The following is a 12,549-nucleotide window of genomic DNA, read 5'->3' as shown; positions in this document are numbered from 1 at the left end:
ACATGGTAGTTTTAAACAAAATCAGAGCTACCTCAAAAGAAGCTCCACTAATATCAGCCATAAATGAGGACAATATTTCTACCAAAAGAGCTTGGAGATTATAGGTTTGTCTAACCAAGATAGATAAAGTGAAGTATCCAAATATTTATATTTTTTAATATAATAATATATTTGATATAAGTAAAATTGTTCGTCCAAGTCGTAATTGACTCAAATATTTTAAGTTGAATTATTCACTAACCTTGAAAAATTTACAAAATATGTGAGCACTCGAATGCTCAAATTTTAGGAAAAAAATAACATAAAAAGAGAACATGATGTAACATAAATAGAGCAACAGTTGATAGTAAAAAACTAAGCAAATTTATTTTTATGTATAAGGTGAAATTTTTACCCTTTATCAAAGGGGAAAATCTCTCTACATTACAGAAGTCCCTACAATTTGAAAAAGCATAGCCCCTTAGAATTTGGGTTGACAATTTATCGAGGATAAGTGTTTAGCAAATCCAAGAGGAGATCTTGGAGTTTGCTACAGATCCTTAGTCGGATGAGCTTACTCACCTGGTGCGTTAGATTCCTAAGGAGTAGTTAGGATTTGTTGGGATCCAGGGGTCTGTTCGTGATCAGGCAACTGCCTTACCACCAGGTGGGTGAATGGCATTTGCTACTTGTACATACCGACACCTAAGCTTTTCGGTGCATGTTGAGTCTTCTTCCTTCGTGGCCTTGTGGGCCTTTACTTCGACCTGCTTCCTCCTAAAGCTAGGCTTAGGCACTCGGTTAAAGGTCCTTTTCCCTTGGGGTGCATGTATGTATGCACCCTCTTCCCGATTTAAATGGATCATTCCTGTTAAACTTCATGATAGGAAAACCCATCAAGTTTGCAAAGAGCCTGATCGAGAAAAAGTGAATGCTTATATGGGAGAACAAGATGCCTGCAACCGAGGCCATGAGGATGAGGATGAAGATATGCACTATGTTGCATGTTGGGTAATGACATAACCATGTATGCCCGTTCTGCGAGAAGTAGGAAAAACCCTTATTCGGGACTAAAATTCGAGTTACCAAAAGCAAATCGGAACCAAAACAAGTTAAGGGTAAAAGAAATGATTTTTACAAGATGAAATAAAACTCGTAGAATGTAAAACTTCAAAGTGAGACTGTCGACAGAAAACCACAAAGGCCAACAGTCAGAAAGCAAGAAAGCCAGCTAGCAACCACATGGTCGACAAGCAATCACGATCAACAGTTGAAAAGAACGTAGAGATGACAAACGCAATGGCATCATCCAAAAAAGACAAAGAGATGATATACGCAATGGCGTCATAAAAAACCAAGTTTGAAGTTCGTGTTTGAAGTCCGAAGACAATTATAAATAAGGCAATGAGGCAAATGAGAATCAACGAAAATTTTCTCCAACTCTTCAAAGCATAATATTTTGAGTTTTCAAATCTTTGTAGTTTTAAATTTTCAGTTTTATGGGGTTTTTCCCTGCAAGTATAGGCCTCTATACGAGAGGCTAAATAATTGTCTCCTTCTATGTAATATTTTAAAATTTTCTTCAATAAAGAAAGGTTTCTGTTCAATCTATCTTATCAAAATTTTATTAAGTATTTGTTTTTTAGTATCTTCTACGGCCTAAGGTAGGGAAAAAAATAAGGGTATGTTGTCTTGTTGTTGAAGGAACTAAGTGATTGCGAACCATTAGCTGCGGTTGTGTGGTTGGAGGAAGTCCTTAAAACCAAGGACTTGGAATACTCAAGAGTAAGGCGGTCAAACCATGGTATGAATTTATGGAGGCTTAAATTATTTCGAAAGCATGATGGGTCTTTCTAAGAGTATTAGGATGGATTATTAGGTTTTTTTATCGAAAGGGCAAACTAGTCATAAAATTGGTTGAAGGACCGAATCTAAGCAAAATGGAAAGATATAAGACTAAAACTAATATTGTCAAAATTAAAGGGCCAAAATAAATTTGGGACATAGATAGAGGACGGGCCAATTCTTTTTCCCCTGATTGATAATCCATAATATCCCCGTTCTTAGTTAAATGAGACGCGTTGAAATTGAAAGAAGAAAAGAAATACTAATTATTATTAATTGAGTAAATGCTATAGAATGTTTGATGCACAATATGTGTGCTCAACTAGTCTTGCGCTCAACGATTAAAATCGTGAGTAAGTATCAAAATGATCCTTAAATGCACATTGTGTGGTGCAACCAAGTGATCAAAAGGATATTTACAGATGTAATCTAAGATCAAGTGCAGCCTATTTGGTCATGATGCATATTTTTATGCACAAATTTGAGATTCTGTATCCTTTAGGCACCAGGTTTCATTGGAAGACCTAGTATACAGACACCAGATATTATTGATGAGATGTCCGCATAATTAATTTATTTTCCAACATGTTCTACGAGCGGTATGATCGCTTATTCCTCATACATACCCTCTTGGTATGTATAAAGGCATTTTAGTGATAAAGGATCATATAGAACTTGATTTTTTTGTGGCTAGTGAGAACATTCTATGGTACTGATTATGAAATGTCATTAGGTGATTGGCCCTCTCACACGGGCAACCACCCTAGGACTGCAATAGCTAGCCGGATTAGACATAAAGGATCATTTTGCATAAATGAGTCATGCAATTGTTCACTTTCGCATTTGAGAAGTGGGGAAGGATAATAAATGCTGAATAGTTGCTGTAGCTAGAGGAGCTAAGATGAGATCATATATTTGATCGGTTATGCAGTATGTTCGTACTTCATAAAATTTGAGCTAAACGTGTGAACTACTAGAAGGCATTAAAAGAGTCACTGTCTGGTAGTGCGCAAGTTTTAGGTGCTTGGAGAACGACTGAACTTAGAATCATATGATCTAAAGAGCGTTGATATGCCCAAGTTGAGTGGAAGTTCCATCGTAAGATGTATTCATATTACATATGCTTTGAGACGACCTCTTATGGGAAGAGACTAAATGGTCCCTACTTTGTCAATGTGTGAGCCCATATTATATCATGTATGGTTTAGGACTATGAACCATGTCATGAGGTGTAAGTTTGATGACGCTACTTTAGCATGATATTCAGTGGCCACGAGTGATTCGGTATGTTGGAGCATGTAGGAAAGTTGTCAAGACCAAGTTGATTGGTGAGAGGCTGAGGAAGAACTAAGTTGATGCCGCACTTGTGTTCTATTATTCATAGCTTAGGCGACTATGTTGGAAAATGTCCAACCAGTCATGAACATAGATACATATTTGAGTGGGTTAATCATGCTCTATTTATTTAGTGATCTAGAGATGCTTGATTAAGTGCGACCACATAGTTTGGAGTACTCATCGAGTTGTTGGGTTCTAGGGTTATGTTAGTTTGATGATGACTTAATATACTTCTCCTCATTAATTGTTCCTTATCGCTTGGTGCAACGCCTTATTTCCTGTATGAAGGGATGAATGTGAGATTGAGAAATTGAGATAATGAGTATCATGAAGATTAAGTCATATATGTATGAGTAGGATATGTTGAATATTGAGTTGGGTTTATGAACCCGTGATCCAATGTGCATTCATATTTGACACAGAGTTTGATTATCCCAAATACATGTTGGGATAACGACTCCTCTAGAATAAATCTTATTTGAGATAGTGTTTGTAGTCTTCTAATTATATAATTGGATATGGACTTCTCTTGGAGATAGGGTTAAGTACACCTATAAATAGAGTATATAGTTGTGATCTTGTACAACATAGAATCACAAATGTGATACAAATGAGTTGATCACAATACTCTCTCTCTATTTTTTCTCTCTACGTTCTTCTTTGGAGCATTACCATAGACTCCATAAATTTGAGGTGTATAAATGAGGGGGTTACTTTAATAGTTATCTACCGAGGTGAGCAAGGCGTATTTGTGATTTCCATAATGTTTGGAGCAAGATCCAACATGGGGAGATATTAAAGGTGTTTATGGGGTGACCTCAAATCAACGAGAAAGATAATGTGTTCGTGATCCAATAAAAAGCATGGGTTTGTAGATGAGGCAGATTAAGATACATGGATCGACATACTTCTGCTCCTAAGATTAATTCGATCCCCTACAACGTACCTATGTAATTTTATATCTTTATGTACAAAATATATGCAATATTTATTTATAAGATAATTATATGAATTATCCATTAATATTTTTCCAGCATTTATAAATCTTTCATATGTGGTTAACATGTTTCACTAATCAACATGCATGTTGGCTTTTGCAATATAGAAGACTTCACGTGATCATTACATATATAAGTAGTACTAGGAAATTATTTAAACCATATATGTTCATCATTCAAGATCAACATCTGCTTTTTATGCATACTGTTAGATATATACATATATATATATATATATGTGTGTGTGTTAACATATGCCGTGGTGCATGACAGCCGCATATTCTTGAGACCATCGCCGTCTGTACTTGACGCTGTATAAAATTATCTCAATGCTTTGTGTTCTTGATCTCCCAATGAGCTGATGGATTACAGATGCAGAGTCATAAAGGTCAGGAAGGGACCACCACTGCACTTCCGGGTTCTATGCTCCTACCATCAACTTCTTAGACTATGATTCTTGTGTGCAGCACTTGTATTATATTCGAGTATGTCTAGCTAAGTATGGCCGACGGACCTTTTTCTCTTTTCGATTTTTGTGGTACCGTGATCCTAATTTCTATTTTTGCCAATGTCCATTTCTTTAAATGGATCGATTATTTATCCGTAGAACGACATTTCAACTGGCCCGTCTCATTGTTGCTGATAGATTTGGATACTGAGATACTTCCGAATTTTTTTGCTCTATTATCAAATTGGAAAACTAATTTTTGGGTATTTGATTGAGCTGTGCTGCAGTTGTAAGTGGGAAGAAAATAAACATTAGCACCAGAACCAAGAATCAGTTAAGTAGAGTTGAGACCAGCGAAGAACTTACAGCATGACAGATTAATCCAGTCATGCTTCCTAGGACTGAGTTCTTGCTGTCTCCAAGATTCACCAAGTTTGGGTCATCGGAGGGATAAGTCAAAGCTTATTATGAAGAAAGTGAGATATGGTTTGTTGCAAAACCGTAAACGGATTAAAAAAACAAAGGATCATCAAATTTTAAGGAACAAGCTTTCGTTATTCATCACTTCCTCCTAGGTTTAATTATTCTTACCAGAATGCGGGTCGTGTCTTTGTCATCATGAACTTATCACCATGCCTGCCAAGTTTACATCAATCAGGGAACGAAAATGAATAAATTATGGGTTCGGGACAAATCAGACGCACTTTAGGGCTGGCGGACTCAAGCTTTCCACATATCGCGACAAATGTAGGCATGCAAGATCGGTACACAAAGAAAATTAAGATATGAATTGAATAATTAAGTTATTCTAGAATCACTTTCTTGACGAGATTGTAAAACTGCTTTTTATGTGTTTCACTAGTCTAAAGATGGTTTGTCTGGCAGCCTTCGCTCTTGAGACCATCCCCTTTTGTACTTGATACTGTTTAAAAATGTTATTATTGCCAGTCCTTCGCTTATTTAATTGGAGTTCAATTATCAAATGGAGTTGCATAATGTAAAAAGTGGTAAGGGACCACAACCACACTTCTGATGTCAAGAAAAATATTCTGTAGCTGTGTTCTAAACTAGTCTGTCTGGTGCAAGAATTTGGACATTCTTATTGTTAAGTGGTCTTAGTAACCTTAAATCTGTTGGTTATCTGATGTTTCATAGGAACATGAGAATACTTTTGGACTTCTCTGATAAGCTAAAGAGTAAACCATGCTTTTCAAAGGGATCAGGAGAACCAGAATCATGAGAAATTCTTTTGAATTCATAGCTTAAGACATAGAGGGCATCAGTTCTCCCACAGGGCTAGTTAAATTCTTGGTACACTTAAAGTTGTGTGCATGGATGTATGAACACTGGTTGTTTGTAATTTTAATCATGTAATTATTGGCATGTGATCCTTTAAGAATTGAAGACAAATGTTGCTAGAAAACTCTAAATTTAATAACAATTCACGTGCAAGTCATGTGCTGGTTTAAATTGAGGTTGCACTACTTGTGCGTATCGTCTTCATACTAACTTTCAAATTTCTAGTAAAATTTGCCATCAAACCCCAAAATTTACAAAAATAATACACCAAATTGTAAGTTCCATTTCTGAGAAAAAAACAAAACGTTAAACACTTAAAGTAATTGAGGGACTGAAATTACAATAATAAATATGAATGATCATCACATACCTCTTATTTTTAAGAAAAGTGGGGTACGTGTTTAAGAATTTAGTGTTCCTTGTTAATATTTAATATGAACCCTTTTTCACATAAGACAAAAAGGGTTTCTATTTAAGGAACAGGCCTCAAAATAATAGATGGATCTCAGTATAGATTGATCCTTTATCTCATATCCTAGAAAAGGAAGTGTGAAGCTAAGGTAAGTTAGGTAACTTGGAAAATTAACTTAGGCAGAATCCAACTTCTTGCATGCTATCGGAGGTGTGAAGCACGAAATGTAGAATGTCCCAACTTTTACCATTTGTTTATGTTTAATATTGGTTAACAGTCAATATAAACCATATCAGATTATGGACTTGCATATAAAAATACAATGAATCTGATCAGCTGTATTTGAAATTGCTAAAAGTTAATTGCACAAAGTCTTCTAATGCGCCGCTTAGGATCACAACTTGGCCTAACCCACTCACTAAACTTTCCGTCGTATATTCAAAAGTTCTTAAACTGCAAACCCTAAAGAGCAAAAGTAGAACTCTCAAGTGATCATAACTCTCTCAAGAAAGTGTATAAAATGGCTTTAGAGAAATTTTGCACCAAACCCAGTTGCTTCTTTTGCCTCATGAAGGAGCCAGACTCATCGGCCAGGAGGGCTGCGATAAAAGAGTACCTTAAAGGTGTGCCGTTTCTTGATGATGAAGAGCTTATTCTAGTTGTGAGCGGGCTGTGGAACTTTGCAATGACTCGACCCAATTATGAAGAGCTTCCCTCTCTCGGTATCTTCCAATGCATGGCAGATTTGATCAACAGAGCTATACATGATAGAACTTGGCTTCTCACACATCAAAACATCTATATTCCCTACTATGCAGCCCACGTCATCGGTTCATATACTATGAACAAAGTTGATTTTGCGGTTAAAGCTGTCGAGTCGGGGGTCATACCACCACTGTTGGAGCTCTTGAGGGGGAAGATGAGTTGGGTGGAGCAAAGGGTTGCCATTAGAGCACTTGGCCACCTTGCAAGCTACGAAAAGACCTTTATACACCTGGCAGTGTATGAAGATGAAGTCGTCACATTAGCTATGAACTTGGCGTCATCTTGTTTGGAAGAGGTGTATAGCATGTTTGTGGGCGTTAAGGACAGGAGAAAGAGACTGGAATATCAGTGTGATTTGCTTACAAGAGGAGTTGGAGGAGTGGAGACGGAGAACCGGAAGGCGGAGGAATGGGCCAGCCAACTTCAGTGTTGGAGCATACATCTTTTGAACTGTTTTGCTGCGAAGGAGAGATCTATAATTCTCATTTGCAAGCAAGAATTTCTCAAGGAATTGAGTGAAATGTGGGGTCGACTGGTGAATCACTCATCACCAGCAGGAGTTGGGCTGATTAGAATTTTGTGCTACAGTAAAGTTGGAAGAGAAAACATCTCGAAATCTAGACATGTTGTTGAGAATCTATGTAAGCTCTCGAGATCGTGCGATGATTGGCAGTACATGGGGATTGATTGTCTTCTTTTGCTTCTCAAGGATCCAGGCACAAGGTACAAAGTCATCGAGATTGCTACATCGTACCTCGTTGATTTGATTGAGCTCAGAAATCTTGGCAACAGGAGGAATGTTGGTGAAGCAATCACAAAGGCACTTGTCTATGACTACAAACATAAGAACTCAAAAATCAAGAATGCTGATGTTAGAAGAGCACTGGAAGAAACATGGGATTTGAAGATCGAAAGAAGAAAGAAAGAGCAGATTACGTGCGACGAGAAGCTTGAAGGAAGACGGGTCGTGGTAAAATTAATAAAGCAACAAGGAAACCATAAATTTTTGGTGGGCGAAATAGAAGAAGCACTTTTGAAGTATAGTGAGGCTCTAGAAATATGCCCACTAAGACATAGAACTGAAAGAATTGTCCTTTACAGCAATAGAGCACGATGTAATTTGCTGCTAAGGGATCCGGATTCAGCCATCAGCGATGCAACTAGAGCTCTTTGCCTTTCCAGCCCTCCAAACTCTCATGCCAATAGCCTCTGGACAAGATCACAGGCCTATGACATAAAAGGGATGGCTAAAGAGAGCTTGATGGATTGCATTTTATTCGTCAATGTTTGCATCAGATCCAAGGCAGACAATCGTGTAAAAATTCCATACTATGCGGTCCGTATGATCAGCAAGCAGATGGACTCAACATGGCTGTTCCGGGCTGCGCAGCTTAAGGCACTGAGAAAACAGCCTGAGAAGGCCAAAGAACCGAGTGAAAACTCCAAAAGAAGCACGAGAGGGCACGTAAACGCAGAAACGATGAGGACTCATCAACTGCAAAACAAGAGCTACATATCAGGTCAGCTAATGCTGCATAATTCTCATCATTAACAGATGTACGCACCTGATGATCATCAAAATTCAAATGGGATTTGTGCTAATTTTCTTTAATTTGCATTAACAATTTCCAGCATTGTCTACAATTTCGGAAGAACCTTTTGCTGGAAAAGATGGCAGTGGGAGGAAAATGGTGGAAAGGGCTGAAGGAAGAAACAAAAATCTCTAGACTCCAACTATTTAATGGTTATTATTAACAATATGTGGCAGATTGTGCAAGCTACTGTTATTTCATGGAGCCCTTTTGTGGTATGCTGACATTATTACATTAAATTTCATTACAATTTAATTTGTCCACCTGTTAGTGTCAGTACACTTTTCTTTCCATTAATAATGAAATTCTCATAATGATCTCATAAACAACAAAAATTCTCATGTTTTAGTATATTTTTTCAGTTTCAGTTAGTTTTTGACACAAAAGGTGCGTGTTTATGGGACTTGTTATAAGAAAATGATTCAATAGTTACGAAAAATTGATATTAAACTCGTCGTCGAACTAATTAACAAGTAAGATTTTCATTGCTAATATACATCATTTAATATATACTTTTTTTACAAAATTTGTTGCTAAATTCGTTTAGCAGGTAAAGTTTTATTTCTAAATTTATTAGCAAGTAATTAAGTTTCTTGTACAAAATAATGTAGATTAGCAACGAGAATATTTTAACCTACTAATTAGCGCAATTCTAATTTTTTTTTCGTTTATATTGAGCAATTTTCTTGTAGTGACCATTGTTGAGAATTCTATGATTATTTCATTTCCATCAAAATACTAATAAAATCTGACAACATAATTAAAAGTGAGATTTTATTTAACACTTACGACGATTATAAATGAAAATCTCATAACTAAGAAGATGAAAGGCATATTTACTTTAAGATATGGGACGTAAAAAGTACTTGGATGGAAACCCTACCTCATAATTTTCCATGACTTTGGCAAAACTTGATTGGTATTATTGTACAATATATTGTCCAGTTGATAAAAAATAAAAAGGAAGCAGTAGCAGTACAACCATCCAATTGCACTCCTTGTGCAAACGCTCTTTGCGGGTCTCCTTCGTTCTTGTGATGGCACCGAAAGGTCTTGTGGTAGAGGTTAAGTAATCAATCATCCAGCTGAATTCGATATATGATAACAGGGGAAGACTTCGCTTAGGGTTGCTAATTACAATTTATGTTTCACAACTTATTTTCATTGCATTTTTAAACCATTATTTTAGCACTTACCACATTTAGTCTCATATATCAGAAAAACTTACAATTTTAGTCTCAACCACAAATTTTTTTAAATACTTAACAGAGTATGTACAAATTATGTGCTCCCTTTGTTAAATATTTGAGAAAATTTATGGTTGAGACTAAAATTGTAAGTTTTTGTTATTTATTGACTAAATTTGATGAATGTTGAAATATTGAAATGAAAATTACACGGAGAATACATTATGAGAGTTAAATTGCAAATTTTTCATAAAAAATGATATTGTTTAAATAAAGGATACATTATAACAATCTTCCCTAAGGTTTGGCATATTGTTTAAATAAAGGATATTGTTTAAATATCTCTCTGATTTTAACAGTCGTCTAACAATCAGCCTAATCTGTTAGGTTTCCGTCCATTTTTTTGTGGTAAATTGACTAAAATGCCTTTGTGGATTAAATATTATAATTTTATTTTATTTTTCAATTTCTTTTATTTTTTTTTGGACCAAGTGGATGATATTCTTATAATTTTTAAAAAAATTCCGTTCGATTTTTTTATAAGTTTTTAATTTTTTTTAAAAAAATAAAAAAATACAATAAGAGTAAAGTTAACAATTTCATACCTCCATTCAAAGATTACATAATTTCATCAAACATGACAAGGTATTTGTAATTTTTCAAATAACGAAAAAATATTCATAATCATGACAAAATATCAAGAGATCGAGTTCATTATAACTTACCCTTAAATAAATGTATCTTGAGTGCTTTTTAAACAATAGTGTATCATCCTTTGAAAAAAATAAAAATAAATAAACAAAAGTGATCATGACCTGCCCCAACAAATAATTTGTGTAGAATAGTTTTCTCTTTATTTTGTATGAATATACAATTTTCTATTTCACCTTTCTGCAACTGAAGAGGACCACAATTCCACACTCAATTTAAATATTTCTCAATAGAAATTCCTTATCAATTAAAGAATGTTCTCTTCCATTACCTCACTGTTTAAGTGGAACATCTTCTACTTAATAATTTCATCACTGTAGTAATAGATATTAAAAAAATTAATTTAGAATAAGAAACAAGAATGCTTTAATAAATGGATTAATTACATTAAGACTCCATCTTAAGATGTAAAATTACATTTTTCCTCAAAAAAGTATTAAAATGACACTTACACCACCTCCAAAAAGTCATTATTTACACCCAACCCTTATTTTGCTAGGATTTGGATGGAAAATGCTGTCGTTTGAAAAATATATATTTATAAATTTTTAATTTGCCTCTCATTTATATTCATATGTAATGATTTTGTATTTATAAAGAGACGATGTTGACCTCATTATCTCTTTATAAATACAGAGATATACACATGAGAATGTTGAATGAGGGGTAAAATAAAAATTTATCTATTTTTTTTGGCTAAAGTCATCATTTTCCATCCAAATTTTAACGAAATGGGTGAATTTTTTGAGGAGGTGTGGAAGTAATTCCAAAACTTATTTGGAAGAAAATGTAATTTTATATTATTAGAGGGTGCGTATGTATGATTAACCCTTAATTAATAATAATATCAAATTACTCCAATAATTATGTGTATATGATTATTGCAATGAATTTGTTAAAAAACTAGTTTGTATGAAATTTTCCAAGAAGAAAATTTTCATTACTATAAGTAGCAGTGCTATATTACCATGAATTTTTGGTTGTAATAAAATTGTGCCACGTCGTTTTTCCATGGCAAGATTCATTAATAAAAAGTTTGATTTTTATATTTCGCAACACCTTTTGCCATAATATATTGGTGAAAAGTTTATGGCAATTTCGTTGCAAAATTGAATTTTGTATGCCACATATATATATTTGCAAACGAAAGTCGTGAAATTGCATCCCTTGTGAATTTTGCAACAAATATTTTGCTGTAATTTGTTGCACAATCAATTTTCATTTGCAAAACTGTTCTGTTACAAATTTTGCAATGATATACTTTACTACAATCCATTGCAAATTTTTAGTATAATTTTTGCTCTAAAATTTTATAAGTTTAGTTTTCAATCCAAAATTTTGAAATCTAATATTTACAAATAAAACTATATTTACACTACAAAAGAATAACGCTATATCAACGGATTTTTTACCATAGAAATTTTCATGATAAATTGTGCAACAGACATTCCGTTGCGAAAAGTCATTGCAAAAATCGGTCAACTTTTAGGTGGGCGCACTTTTGTCAACGGTTTTTAAATTATATTAGTGCTAATGATTTGCAGCAAATATTGTATCGGAAAAAAGTCGTTGCAATCTAGTTAAATTTTTTACAATAGCTTTTGTCAAGATCTTCAACTTACATAATTTTTAAAATAATATAGCAATTAATTTTTCCACGAACTTAAATAGTTGAGTGTTGCAATGAATTTTGCCTCAGAAGCAAATTCATTGCAAAGTTGCCGATAAATTTGCAATTTGCAAAGTTGTCACATGTCTGAAGGTTTAGCTAGCTTATTATCTACATATATTTAATGTATATATATTTGTTGGTTTTAGAATAAAAATATTGAGAGAGTTCAGAAATTGAATATATGAGAAGAATCTACCTCATGATGTTGGTGTTAGAAAAGAATTTCAAGATAGAGTGATAGATGTTATAAACCAAGCAAAAACAAGGCATGTTTTTCTGAATAAAGAAAAAATTATTGTCCAT

At 34.4% G+C, this 12,549-nt stretch overlaps 1 protein-coding gene across 1 annotated transcript; it reads left to right on the top strand.

Moving 5' to 3' along the window:
- On the top strand, positions 6,707-9,005 carry LOC105155581. The gene is made up of 2 exons (XM_011071473.2): positions 6,707-8,604; positions 8,717-9,005. The coding sequence occupies exons 1-2, from the start codon at positions 6,840-6,842 to the stop codon at positions 8,809-8,811; spliced, it is 1,860 nt and encodes a 619-aa protein (XP_011069775.1). The 5' UTR covers positions 6,707-6,839; the 3' UTR covers positions 8,812-9,005.

This window comes from Sesamum indicum, linkage group LG2, assembly GCF_000512975.1.
Source record: "Sesamum indicum cultivar Zhongzhi No. 13 linkage group LG2, S_indicum_v1.0, whole genome shotgun sequence".
NCBI classification, from domain to species: domain Eukaryota; kingdom Viridiplantae; phylum Streptophyta; class Magnoliopsida; order Lamiales; family Pedaliaceae; genus Sesamum; species Sesamum indicum.
This window is presented reverse-complemented; position numbering and strand designations above follow the sequence as displayed.